We start from the raw sequence: 18,507 nt of genomic DNA on the forward strand, positions 1-18,507 counted from the left end.
AGATTTGTATTGTGGAAAATATATTGGAGTTTGTTAAATAATTATCCACTTATTTATAAGTTTAGTATGATACATAGGTGTATTCCATTTAGAGGTAGACAGTACTTTAAGTATCTATATGTAAGTATTACATTATATAATATAACATCGCGTGTGTATCTCTAAGGGGTAGGCAGAGACGTGCATAAGAATTATGTGAAATAAAAACTGGGTAGCCAGGTAATTTTCGAGTGAAGAAGGTATTTAGAGGTGGGTAAGAAAAGAAGTTAAATTTTCAATAACTATAAGGAAAGTATCAAAATCTGTTGCTCTCGTAGGTATTTTTTATTTTTGCTTTATAAACCGTACAAAAGTAGAGGCGAAAAAAAAATGGCGAGGAATAAAGAAGTAGGTAATGGCGAGGCCATTGTTTGCTATTAATTATTGAATTTGGTGATGTTGTCATTATCAGAACCTCTCTAAATATAGACTCCGTCGGAACTTAGACTACTTACCTTAAAAAAAAACTCTCCATTAAATAAATAATGAATTGATTTGACTGGAAATAGAGACAACCTCTAATTGGTAACTTCAGTTAATAAATAAATATTATAATGTAAATATAACAAAAAATATAAAGGACAATAAAATATTTGTAGAAACAATTTGCACTAGTAACCCTGACTAGTATTGTGTGTAATAAATTAATGTTACTTACTTATATATAGAAAAAAAAAATGTGCATTAGAACCAGTTCGCTCTGTGTTATACAGCGCTCGACGCGACAAACATCGCCTGGCTCGACCAGTACACATACGACGATTATCTACGCAGACAGCATTTAAAATTGCTTCTATCGTTCAAAACCTGATTGTGTAGATATGACTGTGTCTACGTAGATAACGTTATTCATGCAACGGGTAGTACTCCACACAATCATAAAAGAATTAAAGAAGTTAACGAAAGAAATGTGTTAACTTATAAGAAGATAAATTATAAGATCTCACGATATTTACATGTCAACCAAAATTAGATATTTTGTTATAAAAATGTTTAACTTTATAAAGCCCTCAGGTAATTCTTAGAACGCAATTTGACTCAATAATACTTAGGCTATTTAAACAAAATAAAATATTCGTCATATAAATTATTTATGGTATTAGGTATTTTATTCTACACTACTTACAGATATTATTACGATTGCACTTTAAAAATAATAACTAATATTTTATTAAATAAGTATTACACAGTTCGTCAGTTTCATTTACGTTTTGAAAAGGAGGGAAATATTCCGAAATATTTTCTTAGTGTTACAAAAGTGGTACCTAAGACTCAGTTGAACATTTTATTTTTCACATAATCGTGGGAAATTCTATATTTTTATCCTAGGTTAAATTTAACACGAATTTTTTTCCGAAAAAAATATATCGCTATCGAAATCATTAACTTGAATACTTACATGAAAAAATACCTACTTTGATAGTGTCTGATGTAAATTTAACAGTATGGCAACATCTGAAATCCAGCCTTTGAAATCAGATGAGAACATATTTATTTAATAATTAGGTTCATTACAGAGAATACAACACATTTTGATCACAACTACATGATTTTATTTTAGCACAAAACAAATTGCTTTTCATAATACTGTTGTCTACGTAAGTAATATATATTTACATGTAGGACGTGTACCTACTCGTACATTTTAATTATTAATAAAAACACATAATTTTACTGAAAATAATTAAAAAATATATTGGATAGAGCCATACATTTTTTTTGTCATAAAGCAAATCCAATTAGGTATTATAATATTCAGTTAAGTTACAGAACAAAAATGTTTGATTTTCTATTCTACCTATCTAATTTAAATGTTTTTTTTTATAAATATTGACACTTAAAAATGTATTAAAATTTATTTTACAGATAATACTGAATATATCACTCTTATTTTATTACGACTTGGAAATTATTAATTATATAAATATGATATAACCAAAGAAGCAAAAAATTAAAATGGTTAGGTGAGGTACCATTATTATATTACACATAAAATATGTTTTAGACTTTTAGAACGCCAGAAAAAAGAAATGTTGAACAAACTTTACAAGAAACATAGAATATGAGACAGATCTTTGGTTCAATGAGAAGTAGGCACCTATCCAACCCTATCATCGTTAAAATTTTACATGCAGTTTATACGAGCAATATTTCGTTATTTGATATCCTAAATAAATAATTCTACTTATAATTTATGAATACCGTCTATTATTTACAAATTTCTTTGATAAAAAGACTAGTCTTGCGTATCGCATGGAAAATCGTTTTGTATTGTAACTAAACAGTTTTTCAGTTTCATCGTAAGTAGTATATCTGAGTTTTCACTTTTATTGATATCTACTTTTTATAAACAAAAAGTATATAACTATAAACTTAATTAAAAATGACACAAATGAGCGTGTCTAATGGTAAAATAGTCGAGATTGTGACTTTTTAAAATTGGAACCAAATTATTAGGTAATTAATTTAATGTGTGTGTAGTCGTCGTGTGGCTGCCGTCGGTTTATAAGCCTGGTCATGCGTAGTGAGGGTAGGAGCCGAGATGTGACGTCACGTGGGGAGGTGCCATGGAGTGCGGGGAGTAGAGGTTGCTGCCGCCTCCCCCCCAGTTGCTCCATGAGGCCGAAGGAAATATTGACGCTGGAACAATGTTGCTCATCTAAGTAATACTAATATAGCGAAACTAGGGCCTTTTGTGCCCTGCTACAACCTGGAATAGCACAAACGGCGATAACATTTCATACATAGCAAATTTAATTAAATAAACCCTTAATATAAATGAGTTTAGTACTATATTTATAAAAAAAGACTACAATAAGTAATCAAAATCAATTATTAAAAAATACAGTCGTTCGCACAGCCTGTTACGCAAGGCGAAATAGTCGAAGTGGTTTCTGAAATGAAATCATGCCTACCGCATACAATTTTGCATTTCCAGCAGATCGTAGAATTCAAATGACAATGTGAAAGTTTGCCTAGTCCATTAAATGGAGTGTATAGGCGACCGTGCCAGTGACAACCCGTTTCGAGTATTGTGCCAATATTTGTACAAGCAAGTGTACCGGGCATTAGCACTGAAATGCAGATTACACTCGACTCCACACTGCTTGTGAAGGGTGCATGATATTAACAGTTGTTTAGCTACTTAGGGTAACACTGTTTTTCTTTGGTGGATATTAGCTTTGACAAAAAAATCTGCATTTTAAATGAGCAGACGAATCTACCCGAGCTATTAGTGCATTTATGATTTAGAAACCACTTCTTAAGATTATTCGCAAGGCACACATCGCGTCAATGTTCAATTCGTTATTACCTGTGGACGTCGGCATGGCTGCGTGTGGGGCCATAAAAGACGACAGTTTAGCAGAGTGGTGGTACGAGCTCATGAAAAGATCGCTCTGATACTTGTAAGCTGGGTCGCTCGCCGCCGGTTGCGTGGCCGCTGCCAGCCCTTGGAAATCGAACTTGTACGCATATCGTTTCCCATGAACCTTTGTCATTATATTCTTGTCGTAGTAGTATCTGCACAAAGTTGGCACACATTAGGTTAGTTTTTTTTATTAATATGCCTACACATCGTGTTGAAGGAGTTATTTGAGCATGCAAAGAGGGTGGATCGAGTATGTAGGCGAAAGTCGCAAGTTTTATACATTCAGTCGCAAGGCAGGCGGGTACCCGATAAGTCGCAGTGCGCGCGTGGTTATAAGCTGGCCTGTTACCTCAACGCTCGGCTGAGCTTATCGTAGTTCATGTTTGGTTTCGACTTCCTCTCGCCCCACCGGCGAGCCACCTCATCAGGGTCCGTCAGCTTGAACTCGCCGTTGGTTCCTTCCCATGTGATGCAGCCGGCGTTACTTGAATCGCTTAACAATTCTAATAGGAACTGCCACAGCTGTATCTGACCTGAACCTGAAATAATATCGCAATTACACTCTACGTTACAGAATGTCGATTTACCAGTTACTTAAGATTTGTTTAGATTTACTGCCTGTATTCGACTGTTAACCTCCCAAGCAAAAAAGGAACTAGGTAAGGTAACTAGGTAGGTAAAAAAGTAACTAAGTGTAACCAGAGGCTGAAAGGGAAAACTTGAAGTTACGAAAAGAGATAACTTAGTAGAATATTCAAACAGCCTTCTAGTGGTGGGGTGAGTGGACCACAAGTGATCAGAAAACAATTTGCAGCTACTTTCGATACCCGTCATACTCGTGGTAGTCCAAAACGTCTATCATCTCTCTAGCATTATCCCGTTTCTCACAGGGTCCGCTAACCTAACCTGAATGAAGATTTGACAGGTCCGCTTTTTTTACAGAAGCGACTGCCTGTCTGACGTTCCGACCCGCGAAGGGAAAACCAGTCCAATACAGGTTAGTTCACATACCTCCGAAAATGCATTTCTCGGGAATGTGGCACGATGTTTTCCTGCACCGCTGAGCACGTAATAATTATTTATGATCGTCGTGGAGATCCTTGGGGGAGGCCTATGCCCAGCAGTGGGCGTCGTACGGCTGATGATGATGATGATCCAAATATGAATTCGAAAACAAATTTGACAATTATTGGTTATTAACTGGGCTACCACGGCTCCAAAACGTCTATATTGATCTATAATGCTACAAACTCACTGTCTGTTTAATTTGCCTGCGTTCTATGTTTTCCAATTCTGCATACTTACAATTTACTTTCTCATAATCAAATTTCTAATCACATCGCTACTGATCTATAGGTAGTACTTACACAGGCGAGTCTTCGGGCGACTGAACAATGTTATATCTCATCCTATCGAATGGATTCAGGCCATCTGAATTGGCTCCAGATCTCATTCGTAATCCAATAATCGATTCCATTAAGTTCACTTGTGGACACACTTTGATTACAATTCTAATCAACAGTAGATGAAACTTGGGAGTAGGCGAAACGTAGCTATCGATATTTCGTATTTTATTTTTTATTTGGGTAGCCCTGGTAGCCCGTTGGTAGAACGTTTGTCTCTCACTTCGAGGTCGCAGATTCGAATCCAGCAAAGGCCTAAACTAACGATTGTCGAATTTTGTTTTCGAATTCATTTTCGGATCATAAATGATTATCACGTACTCAGCGGTGAAGGAAACCATCTGGTATCAGCCTGGTTTTCTATTCGCGGGTTGAATGGTCAGACAGGCATGTGAAAAACGGGATAATGCTAGGGAGATGATTTTTTAATAAGGGAACTAACAGGTTCATCATATCCATCTTAGGACTTCGTATCAACAGTGGCTGCAAGTTGTCTTTAATTACTTGTGGCTCTGCCCACCCCATTAGGGATTACGGGCGTGAGTTTATGTATGTTTATGTATGTATGTACTAACAGACTTAGTATATTGTTTAAGTTAAGTAGTTGCTATTAACACATAGAGGTCAATTATAATTAAGTATTCTTGTGTTGCAAAGAATGAATACATATAAAATAAATCAAAGCAAACAATTACTTTAGAAACATTATACTAAATAGTTTAATGTACCTAATGTTGTAGAGGAAAGACAATTTAGTGTTAGTATCTCCTCAGCCACGCAGTAAAACTGACAGCGGTGTTGTATTTTTTCTAATATGAACTGAATCATTCGGTTCATCGATCATAATATCAATCTCAAGGTTTCTATTGAAGAGTGGTTGCAGTTTGTCTTCTGGTAATTTGTGTGCTCATTCAAGTGGAAAGGTTAAGGATGCGGTCACAATTTAGTAAGATGTGATGACGGCACCCCTTCGTCCAGTTATTAGTAGTGTAGAGGTTGTATTGTCGATGAGAGGCAAAAATCTCAGCTTTCGAGTCAAAGGTCGCGCGTACCGGAACGAAAGTAAAGGGCTGAGCCGCCCCGCCGTTGTATCTCTGTCCACCTCATTAGAGATTATGGGCATGAATTTATGTATTGTATGTTAATAATCTTATAGATAGGTACAAATCAACCTTTTCCATTGAGTGGTATAACTGTTCCCTCAAGCTGGTAATAATATACTATAATAGGTAATACTGAATTCATAAAGCATCCTTAAAGAGACAATTATCAGACCATTATTTCGGCACCATATAACTTGTGCTCTATGTAAATTTCCCCCTTAAATGGGAGACAAAATAGAGGGGAGGGAGACATAAATAAAGCTGGTCGAAGGAGGGTGCGAGACGACTTCATTTTGTGGTGACAGACCTGAACAAAACGAATTCTGCAAAAAGTACAAATAATAAATTAATGGTAAAATACAGGAATATCAAAGGAACTATGATGTGATTGCCAGACACTTTTAATACCAGAACTAGTAGAGGTCCTGGGTATCAGTGACAAGAAACAATCTTTTTTGAAGTGACATCTGTTGAGTCTTTCTCCAGAATGTGCCGATTAGATACGACGCCCAAGGTATGGGGCCTAACAGCATTAGAGCGAATGTTGTAAACATTAAATAAGTTCAGTAAACTCAATACTACGGCTTGCTATTTCGGTAGATTAAAAAAAGAAAATCCAACAAATATAGCTTTAGCGATTGCGATTATAATAACGACTCGTCTGAGACATCGCACCCAAATATTCTAACCCTGAAAATTCCTCTCCCACAAAGATATATTTTCTCTCAAAAAAGAAACCATATTTTCTCTGTTGACAATGTTTCACGGAGGCGCCTGGTTTCGTGGGTTAATAGTGGGGGTCTCATGTGGAAGCATGTCGGTATATTGGGTGGCTATGTTTAGGGGCCGCACGAGTGAGAGTGCGCCCGAGTGGAACGCTGCGTAGCGTCAGGCGGGTAAAAATAAAATTAAAAAGTGTAAAATAATATTGAGCTCCATTGCAAAGTTTTGACTACACTTCGATATTTCGTTCAACTTCTTTACTAACTGCTTTATAGTTATAGAAGAAGATTCTGTATGATAATAAAATTATAATCTTACGTAATGGAGGTGGTAAAATGTACCTGACTGCTTCTGCCTGTAATACGGGCTATAAGGTATGAAGGTGCACTAGCTCCTGTAATATTAAGTAACTTTAGTAAGTAGGTACTTTATTAAGTATTTCTTGATTTATGAGTCTGCGAACACTGGAGGAGTTATGAAGGATACCGAAGGTAAAAACACTGGATATAAATAGGTAAGATCAACATTACAATGGAAATGTTATGCTGACTAAAATAAAAAAAGAGCGTGTTTGCCGACGTTACCTAAGTGCAGACGAGTGTCGCATCCGCGCGATTTATTCGACGATCCACGACACGACACGAGGCTATGTTCGATATTCATCCCCACACTGAGTACAATACTAGCAGGAATATATATATATTAAGAATATAAATGTATATATTTACCGAATATATACATTTATATTCAGCAAAATTGTGATGAGAGAAGTTATCTTTTGACGTTTAGTGCTTGTTATTTTATATTGAATCCACGGGAGCAGTCAGTCGAAAGTTGGGTGATCGTTTCACTAAACGAAGTAGAAAGACGTTGTGATACTTACATAAACTCACCCCTAATTCCCACCGGGATAAGCAGAGACTATGGAATTTCGTTTGCTAACATTCCATTCCATTTGCGTTGTTTTTTTAGGACGTTTTTATGACAATGTATAATCATCAAGGACGATATTGTTGTTGATATCGTAGAGCGAGTGAAGATTGATAGGATTACGAATTCGTTATATAAGGTTTTAGATTGTTGCTAAGACTGGCTGAGGTGGATCTAGAAGGATGTACATTTACCAAATTCTTGATGTCCTTAAAAAGGATGAGTGTATGATCTATGCTAAACCGGCGTGCGTGTATGAAACGATTGATAAATATGGAGAAACGATTGATAAAAAAGATATATGTCAGGTTCGAAGCAAATGGAATTCCGTAATAATATAGCCAGGGGAAATGGGTGTGAGTTTATGAATGAATGTACGATGTTAGCGTAATGGTACATAAACACATTGTAATTAGTACCTATATTTGTACCCGCTACCCGCTTTATAGAAGCTAACACTTTACTCAACACTTCGTCCACTCGACTCGACCTCAGCTGAGCATTTTGGTAGTACGTCCTCGACTTGAGGACTTTCCTTACCGGAGTCGGGCATATTCATACTGCCAACTTCGATCATCGGGGTTCGGATCCCGGTGGGGACATATCACAAAAATCACTTTGTGATCCCTAGTTTGGTTAGGACATTACAGGCTGATCACCTGATTGTCCAAAAAGTAAGATGATCCGTGCTTCGGAAGGCACGTTAAGCCGTTGGTCCCGGTTACTACTTACTGACAAGTAAGTAGTCGTTACATGAGCCATGTCATAGGCCTTTGGCGGCTCAATAGTAACCCTGACACCAGGGTTGATGAGGTTGGTACTCTACCTCACAACCCACACGATAGAAGAAGACTTCGATCATATACGAGTATGCTTGAAGTCTGCCAAGATTATAATACAAAAATAATGCATGCCGTACTATATTAAACGTCTAAGAATACCAATTTTGGGCTGAGTTGGAGGTAGACATTGTGGTCGCTTCAACTGAGGGTGGAGTCGAGGAAGGTTGGTGTTAACATTACCTATTATGAACCATCAATGGCCCATGATCTCTGTCCGTGAAAGGGTTAAGTAGTGCGTATCTATGTACCTATATACCTACTTATAGACGCGATGTCCGTGGCCTCACTCGGCAGGGCCCACCGAATACCAGCGTCGTGGCTCACGCGACTTATGCTGAGCGAGGTCTTTTTATTTCGGACGCCACCGCAAATGATCAAGCCGTCAGTGCGTTGCATTTAGGACTACTTACTGTTATTATTGTTATTTTTTACAATTTCGGTGTGTTTTTATTTTTTTTTATTTTTTTATTTTTTGTGTATTGATATCCTTGTGGTTCCTGTCCTGTGTTGAATGTAATGTACCTGTGTCTATGTTGTCCGGGAGTAATAAATGATTCTTTCTTTCTATATTTTCAATAATATTTCATCAGCTACCTGGTACCTACTCTTATGTTTCATAAAGCCGTATAATAATTTATTACATTTCTTGTTTCATTGTTCGTGTCTCATCGGTTTTATGACTCACAATTAATGCTTTGATCGGGAAAATATTGTGCCCGGGGGCGGATGTCGAGGGAAACGTGAACACATATCGGGTATCGGAGAGTTCGTTAATAGTTATCTAACTAGATAGAAGCGTGGAAATTTTTCTGCTAAACGTATAAGGCATGGAACATTGATTTCTTTTTTTTGCAATTATGATATGATATCTCTTATATAACTTTGTTATTCAATCCTAGTGCAACTGCAGATATGACTGTTTTTGTACCTCATTTTATGCTTCCTTGTGAGGTGGATGGCCGACCTCATCAACCCTGGTGTCAAGGTTTATTGAGATTTACAAAATTCTGATTACTAAATAAATACATCGAAAACTTACGAAAATAATATTATTTTCTATTTAACTTAATTATGAATTTTAAACAAGAAAAACGTATTAATAAGTCCGACATTTTATCATATTTTACTATGACGACACAGTGTGCTTTTCATACAAATTCCATAGTAATTTTGTGTTTTGACGTTTAGTAAAAAGTAACTGATTTGACTAGTTGGAAACTAGCCTATTGTGTCTGAGGAACTCATTTAGATAGGTAGGTACGTTGGCCCATAAATATTATAAATAGCATATTATACCTATTACGGAACTTTTTATTTAACTGTACAATATTAAATTAGGCGGCTAACCGGAAATGACGTAGGGTAGGTAAAAATCACGTCACTTCCCTGCCCTGTGAACTGGTAATGAGAGTAGGCCAGCCACGTGTCTTTAATTGTCTTTATGTTAGACACCCTGCCCTTGCGCCGGTCGGGTGAGATTTATTGAACTAAATTACACGGTTTGATTTAAAGGTGAAAAAAGGGACGGTAATGTGTAGGTTCAAGCAATTAACATCGACTTGTGGGAGTTTTCGAAACAGTGGTGATGTTTTTATTGCGTTTTTATAAAACATCCATGTCCAATGGAAAATATTCAAAGTAAAATCGATTCTTTGCCAGTTTGGCAACATAGTCTTTTCGTCGTACAAAATCTTTTGAAAATGCTTGTACCAAAACCACTTGCGTAACTTGAACATGCTTCCTTGTTCTACAAAACTATACCTACATTCCACCACAATTTCGTTACAAACACAAAGTAAGTCGGCAACCAAGTTTATAAGCAAGCTGATACGAGTTTAATATTGATATAATGTTGGCAATTTACATAAATTCAAGGTGTCGTGATAAGTGTGTGCCGTGCACCGGCCGCGACCGAGGTAGTTAGCCTATTAACATTTTGACTTCCACAGGCCGATCGCAGACAGATAATATACATAAAACGGCGGGGTTCATGACGTCATTCGTTCCCACATAAGTGACGTGTTATCGACGATCTACTTGCGTGCGCGGCGTGATTGTTACTTACGATGTGATCGGATTGACGGCCCTAGCGCTTACGGTCTCCCTGTACCCGTGTTCGAGTGCGTACGCGCTAATTAGAAATTGATTGACTCAAAATTACATACCTTTTATTGCTTTCTAATCAAACGCCAACTTTAACTACAGTCTACGTTAGTAATGGTCGAGAATAGTTATTATTTTCATCTTACACTATAACGGATGTATCGAAGAAGTATACAGAGTTCATAGTATGCATCTTAGGATTTCAATACCTAAAATGCATACAAGATCCACGCACGTATAATCGATCATGACATACTACGAAATCATGAAATACCCTCACTTTTATAAAAAACGAAGTGACTTTCCTACGCCGTATTAGCTGCGACACCAAGGCAGATTAATGTTGTTAAATTCTCGGTAAAAATTACACGCCACGAGCCCATTAGCAATGTCCATTAAAATATATAATAAGCTCCTAAAGTACTTAAGAGATGAAACTAAAACTAATTTATTCATAAAACATCTAAAGCAATGCTAATTAAAAAGAGCTATTATACTGTAGAGAATTTTTTAAATAATAAGTTTAATTTTAATACACACTTCCTCCCTTCCCTTCAACGTTGTTGTGCCCTATAGGGTCCATGTTTTAGTCCCTATGCCTATGTAACACCCCATTGTACTATATGGAATGCAATAAATAATTGAGAATTGAGAATCATTTTGTTTTGATATTTTTGTTTTGTTAGTTAAGGTATTTTTTGGAACCTGTTTTCCAGTGTAAGCAATAACTTGTGTTATCTGTCTATATCTGGCTATTTACCGATGTCACAGTCACAGCTAATTCCCATAAACCCTTGAACGTGGATCGTTATCGCTCTCGCGTGCGCACGGCGCTAGGCACCCCATTTTCTCAAGGGTCGCCGCACAGGTCACCCCTGGTCACTTTCACCTAGCAGAGAGCTTCGGAAATTCTTCGTATTACAAATATGGAAAAGTTGAAGCTAAACAGTAAAGGCTAATATCGAGTCAATTTCAATTTATCGTAGGAAATATGACTTTGCATATTTTTAGTGCAAAAATATACTATCCATAATACCTATCACACAAGAGCCCTTCTTCTTCTATCGTGTGGGTTGTGAGGTGTATTACCAACCTCATCAACCCTGGTGTCAGGGTTATTATTGAGCCGGCAAAGGCCCCTGACATGGCTCATGTAACGACTACTTACATCAGTAAGTAGTAACCGGTACCAACGGCTTAACGTGCCTTCCGAAGCACGGATCTTTTTATTTTTTGGACAATCAGGTGATCAGCCTGTAATGTCCTAACCAAACTAGGGATCACAAAGTGATTTTTGTGATTTGTCCCCACCGGGATTCGAACCCGAGACCTCCAGATCGTGAGCACAACGCTCAACCACTGGACCACGGAGGCCGTTAAGTAGTAAAAAGTAGCAAATACTGAAGTGAGAGAACTAAAAGCCCATGCTATTCTCAGTCAATATAATTAGCACTATTTTGCACGGAAGACGCCGTGTAGCCGGCGTGGGCAATAGATTTCCATCGCGCTTGCGTTAAAGCCAAAAACCCCGATACCGACCCCGCCGGCGTAGTCGACGATTTCCCTCATTCAGCGCTTATCGCTAACGACCCACTAGGGTCGATTAATCCTGTCAAATATTCTTCCTCTAAGACGACGCCCTGAGCCGGGGTTCGCGCCCAACTGGGCACCCTCAGGCCTGTTGTCTTAATCGTTGTAGCCTTCAGCGGTCCCCTTTTGTCCGGCCAAGTAGTTAATGCCATCTATGGCAAATCTACAATAAGTCACGTCAAAAATAAATACAAATACGCGTGAAAGCCACTAGCTTTATGTCAACTCCCATTACACCGAATAAAGCTTAGAGAGCCGCATGTTGTTCTCGTAGCTAATAGACCACTGTGAAATTTAGTATGAAGAAAATTAAAACTAAAAGTTGGCACAATACCTGAGTTTGCTAGTCGACTGCTTGTAGGTCCGAACATCTGATATGGATCTGAAACACAGGAAAAAAATATTTTAAATACAAACTAAAATTTAACCTTTTGAATTGTGATTCGGATGTACAACTTACTGCTGAAAGTATTGTATGATGATTTATGGTGAAATATCGTTATACATGTTGTTAGGTTTATTTGGGAATTATTTAATGAAAGCACAAGAAGCCTACCGTAGTGTATAAATGATTTAAAAAAGCATCTAACCGTACTTCAAAGCCTGGAAGTTATTTCCATCTATCGCTACCCACCCGCAGACACTTCTGGACTGCAGCTAGTGTATATAGCATAACATAAACAGCCTCTATACGTCCCACTGCTGGGCACAGGCTCAATCAACCGGAGGGGGTATGGAACATACTCCACCACGCTGCTCCAATGCGGGTTGGAGGAGGTGTTTTTACGGCCGGGACCAACGGCTTAACGTGCCCTCCGAAGCACGAAGTCATCTTACTTTTTCGGACAATCAGGTGATTCAAGCCTGAAAAGTACCAAACAAAGGCAGTCTCACAAAGTGATTCCGACAATGTCCCCATCGGGAATCGAACCTGGACCTCCAGATCGTGAGCCTGACGCTCTAACCACTAGACCACGGAGGCTGTTAGCAGCTAGTGTCAAAGAATATAACATACACTACGCGAATGCTAGTGACAAGCAGTGATGTGCCGTTCACGGGAATGTTTCCAATGTGGGAAAGTTCCCGCCGTAAAAACTCTTTAATAGTAAGAACACTGGCTGCTTTTCTCTTTCAAATTATTCTTTTTTCTATTCTAGGTCTTATCTGCCTAAAGGTTAGATAATAAGGCTCTTTTTACATAAGTTTTGCCTTTTTACGGCTGAGAACGTTCCCAAAGTGAGTACGTGTAACGAGTCGAGGTAACGTGTGTACCTATGAACGTCTATTACATGCTACAACATTGTACCATTGTGTGAAATGAATGAAAAAAGAATTCATCCGAATAAATCATTAATAATTTATTTAGTTATATTTTCCTAATTTAATAATTATTATTCAAAATTAATAAATTTTAAACGTTTTGTGTATTATTTATGAAGTTCTTAAGTGGTGTTTATAATAAACACAAAACGCAATTTGATGTAATACGGACACTCAAGATTTGAGGCCCTACAAGTAGACATATCACTAGACATCGTAAAGATAAGGGTTACCATAGTAACTGTGCTAACAACACTATGCCGACCGAAAAAACTAAGATACACTGCATAGATTGCATTTCAAATAGGTATAATGAGTTCAGGGGACTTGCAGGTATCTGAATTTGCATAGATAGAGGCCTGCTTCGGTTCGCTGTCGTCGAAGAAAACTTTACATGCCTTGAATTGCTGTGATTAAAGACTGGATTCTTTAGAAGATATCAAATCCAGGCCGTGACTTTTGCAATTGCGTGTCTGTGTACGTAGATAAAAATATTTTATATAATATATATAAGTACATACAAATATATATGGTTTAAAAGTAATCTCTAATCTCTCTGTCGTAATATAACTTTATTCTAAGCAGTCATCATAGGATTTTGAAGAGACGGCTACGCTGTTATTACACTCGTATGAAAACTGAAGAAAACTATGAGGCGATCGGCTGACTCTCGGAAAGTTTCGTTCTTTCGGAAAGTCCGGTGATTAGCCTGGAATGTCCTAACGGAATCAGGGTTCATAAACTGATTTTTGTAATATGTCCCATTTTTCCAACCCGGGACCTTCGGATCGTGAGCCCAACGCTCACCCACTGGACCACGAAGGCCTAAGGTAGTAAAGTAAGTAAGGTAAATAAATGATGTTGATTTAGCATTATTACATTGTTTGATATTGTCAGGTGCGAGTGACCTGGTGACCTAATACAAATACTCTTTAGGTATGCAGTATTGGCACCAGTCACCCAAATTAATTTCTTAAGAATTTTTTAAATTTTTCGTGTTATAGATTTAAGAATTAATATTTGTTGTGACTTTTATTCTCGTTTCTCTTTTTATTTAGTTTTAAGTGAGAATTTCTTCATTTCATCTTAAGTGTAAAACATTTAAGTACATTCAAACCAGTAATTATAAATATAATCTTTATTAAGAGCTAACTGGAACTGTGAGAGAAAAAGAAATATCCAAACTAATTTCGGGCTATAAAACTCTTAACCATAAAAAATTGCCCCCTGATTTTAGTAACGGGGGTAGCTACCGCTGGATATGCAAATCAACGTAATAATTCTCTAAAATTGAAACAAAAGCGCCCCCTTACGACAGCTCTCGCCTTTTGTTAATATTATAATAAAGTAGTAATTGTTAACGACACTCGAAACTCACGGACTGTTAAATAAGAACTTGTGACGAATGGTACTCATACCAATAATAGTCGCGGAATGACCCAACGCGGTTTTGAGGGTTATTATAGTGTTGATATACATGTGCCAGAATACAATAAATCCAACAATATATTACAACAATTAGGCACTCGCTGGCATGTCCTGTCTAACAATATCTACGTCACGTTCAATCATTACAAGCTTCAATTTACCTAGGATCTAAATCTATTTGAAATTGAAAAGATTCAAACTATGAACGTTAAAATATTGCACAAAGTAAGTGAATGTAGTCACCTTCTAATGCGGTAGCGCATTCTAATTTATTTATCACCGTGCTTTCAAAACAGTTACTATCATTTTTATTCGCGTGGTTTTACAAATTATGATATATTCGTTGTTCACTACAGACGTGCCGTGTTCTTAATGAAAATGAACACGTTTTTTCCAACTCTTCATATTATAGCTTGACAGGAAAATTTGAACTGAATTGAGATATCAAACTGTTAACAGCAATTGCGAAAATAATTCATGGAACTTTTTCAAAACTTGAGCTACTGTTTAATTGATTCTCATAATCCTATTTCAAATGCAGAATATGTTTACCTATTTGTTTTCGAACAAAATTGCATTTTACGTACCGTTAATAGAGGTGTAATTTAAAGTAACAGACTTCATTTGCTTAAAACTTGCATGAATAATAATGCGATTATTTAGGTGCTGGGAAAGTGACGCGTAGGGTTGTTTATGAGATATTTAAAGGAAATATGGACTTAAACGTTTGTCTAAGTAGCTAGTTAATCTGAAATTAAAAAAATAGCTAAGTAATACCATATTCCGGAAGTTCACTATTAACAGTGTCTAATGATTGAGTGATTCCACACGCGCGCGATCAAAGGCTGTCAAAGCGTCGTTTACGAAGATGAAAGATGGATCTCGCGAATGTTGCGACTCACCGTAGGTATGACTAAGCTTCGTAACAAAAGACACGTTCCGAATCAAAAAATGTTCACAATAACAGTTAAATCGAGGGTGGTTAAATGGCCCCCGATGTAGGGGCGAGGCGCGATCTAATCGAGACGATTATGATAAATGACTATAGCAAGGATCGTTGGTACGTGGCTGAGTGGTGAAGCGACGCGGAATGACGACAGGCGGAGCGGAATATGATCAACTGAGACCGGAGTCGATATGCTACGACCTAATTGTGCGACAGTGGGGGATGTTGTAAAAAGCAAGTAAGTACTTAAGTACTATTTTTTTTGAGTCAATGACAATGTCAATTTGTTAGAAAACTCTGCTAGAATTAGGGTTAAACACACGATCCAGTTCAATCAAAAATCTGCGTTAAATGGCTTCGAACCTGTTGCTACTACTGACCAATACGAACATTGTAAGATAAACTGTTAAAAACAAACTTTATGCTAGGCTTCTCAAAGGCTCACGAGTTACTTATAACTTCAAAAGGTGGACTTTACCTTTCCTCTATTAGAAAAGTCAGAGCCCGCTAGTCGCTTAGGGTGACACGCCACCCGTTTATAAATGTCACCGTTTGACGCTTCTTCGCTACGATTGGCATTAGCATCCGGACGGACGAGCGAGATGATTATATTTATAAGCGGCACAAAAGGCACGAGCCTGTGATTTCACTTGATTACTTCAAATTCAGATTATTCGTAATTCATTATACTCTTACTTATTGCTTCCATTATTGTTCTGCGTACGATGGTTGGAACATCGTTTTGACAAAGATTTTTATGATATTCTATATCTTTCTGGAAGAAAAGCAGACAGGAATCACCGCACCTGCAACACAAACGAAGTTACATCCCGTGAACTCTCCAAATAGAATTGTCGAAAGTGATTACGTTTTCCATTTGAGATCAAAATTGGTGGGACGAACGTCCCGGCGTGACTTCTGTTCCCAGTTATTCGTTGGTGATGCGATTGTTTTTATTTTGTTTGTACTCGATCGTGTTTGGTTTATTACACTTCGTTGGCTGCAGGAAAGTCTCAACTGAGTTTTTTAATATGTTTCATCGATTTTATTATACTTCAGCTTGAAGAACTTTAAAGAAGATTCAGTAAGGTTCACGCGTGAAATTTTGTTATCAAACTAAACGTAAATGGCAGTATATTTTATCTGGTGTATTTTCGTTTGTATTTTCGCGAGCCTACAATGGACAATATATCTCCCCCGCTGTGTCGGCGGGACGCTCCGTCACTTCCCCGCGACATTGGGTCAACAAAACATTCCTACAGCAAACACTGTGCCTGTCTATATGAAATTTATTGTACTACCGCAGGGGCAACGGTACCTACCCTCACACGTGGAACAGATTTTGAAAAGCTTTTTATTTCGATAGTTTGCAGTGAGTACCACATATAAATTCGTAGTGATTTCAGGCTACTAGTGATTTATCAAACCATTACCTAGGTAGGTTAATAAGCAAGGTAGTGCTACACATTATTTATGGTATATTATTTTACAACGTCCTTATCTGTATTCTGTATACTCATATTGTTTTCCCAATAAACCTCAAGTAATCCTTAATCGAAGACCAAGAAGGTCACGTTTCACTGTGTTTAAGTACCGGTACGAGGTTACAAGGGCCGTCGGCACTCGAACCCCTTCGGCCGGCATTACCACTGATTGGTGCACCAAATGAACCTTACGATGTTAGCCTTTTCTACAGTAATTACTTGTCCATTACCAGCACCAATCTTTCGCCGATAGTAGTACACGCAAAAGGCGAATCAAGTCTTATTCGCTCCGTACACAGTACATTATGCCACTAACGTGAAACTACAAGCTCCAAAGGTCGATTTTTCTGAAGGTGAAATGTAGTTCATATTGCGTTGACCGTAAATCTAAAGTTGCTAGTCATGCATGAATGTATGGAAACTTTGACCTTAAACCGAGGGGTTAGAGTTTAACATGGAGTGTATTGTGTGGGTGAATACAGGGTGTAGCCAGAGGCTCGAAGGAGTTAATGCGTGACGCACAAAAGGCCAAATCACGGCCCTCCGACGTGCGGCCGCGTCAAAGAGCGAATTTGTATTCCAATTATGACACCCGCTATAGTCACAAGTCCATCCATGACAATGTCCCATTGAAATATAGTTTTTTAATTTTATTTTAGATTCTATGCCAAATACTTATTGCTCTACAGATGGTCGTCTTCTATTTCCATTATATACCAATTTATCAAAACATTATTTTGGTTAGTTTTTCAATTCTATGCTGTCCTCATTTAAATCCTTCCCGATGACAAGGTAGTGATAATCATTCCGTTGTCTGGCAAATAGGTTTTTATTTTATCACCGTAATTTTCGATGCCGTCTTTTAACGTCTAAAATAAGATAAAGGCAAGATAGTGTCCCGCAATACGAGGTTCGAGGACAACAAACGAGTACTTCTTATGAGGCCATAAAATAATAATAAAAGGATAATTAATCGATTTCAGTGCATTACGGCCAGTCCCCTTCGCCGTCGTTAGTGCAATTCCGAGACCCCTATAGCATTAGCTATTTGATTGCGATTCGCTGAACCCCAATCTCGGATTCAATAAAAACCACCCCGCAGATATATTTTGACGTTTTGTTAAGACATATGATTATTGCTCGGTAATTGTTTTGTACGTTCGATGTTCAATTGGTGGAACATGGACCATAAGTTGTTCGAAGATTTTTTATTCTTTTGGCGTTAT

General features: G+C 37.6%; 1 protein-coding gene across 2 annotated transcripts in view; it reads right to left on the bottom strand.

Moving 5' to 3' along the window:
* Positions 1–1,946: 1,946 nt before the first annotated feature.
* The window catches only part of LOC126379903 (DNA-binding protein D-ETS-3), a 58,327-nt gene continuing 41,766 nt past the window's right edge, over positions 1,947–18,507 (bottom strand). For both annotated transcript variants that reach the window (XM_050028898.1, XM_050028899.1), the window contains 4 exons: positions 12,438–12,485; positions 3,759–3,948; positions 3,353–3,561; positions 1,947–2,679 (listed from right to left, as the gene is read on the bottom strand). In XM_050028898.1, coding sequence (XP_049884855.1) covers positions 2,555–2,679; positions 3,353–3,561; positions 3,759–3,948; positions 12,438–12,485 — 572 coding nt within the window. In that variant the 3' untranslated portion in view covers positions 1,947–2,554. The remainder of the gene's footprint in view (positions 2,680–3,352; positions 3,562–3,758; positions 3,949–12,437; positions 12,486–18,507) is intronic.

This window comes from Pectinophora gossypiella, chromosome Z (assembly GCF_024362695.1).
Source record: "Pectinophora gossypiella chromosome Z, ilPecGoss1.1, whole genome shotgun sequence".
NCBI classification, from domain to species: Eukaryota; Metazoa; Arthropoda; class Insecta; order Lepidoptera; family Gelechiidae; genus Pectinophora; species Pectinophora gossypiella.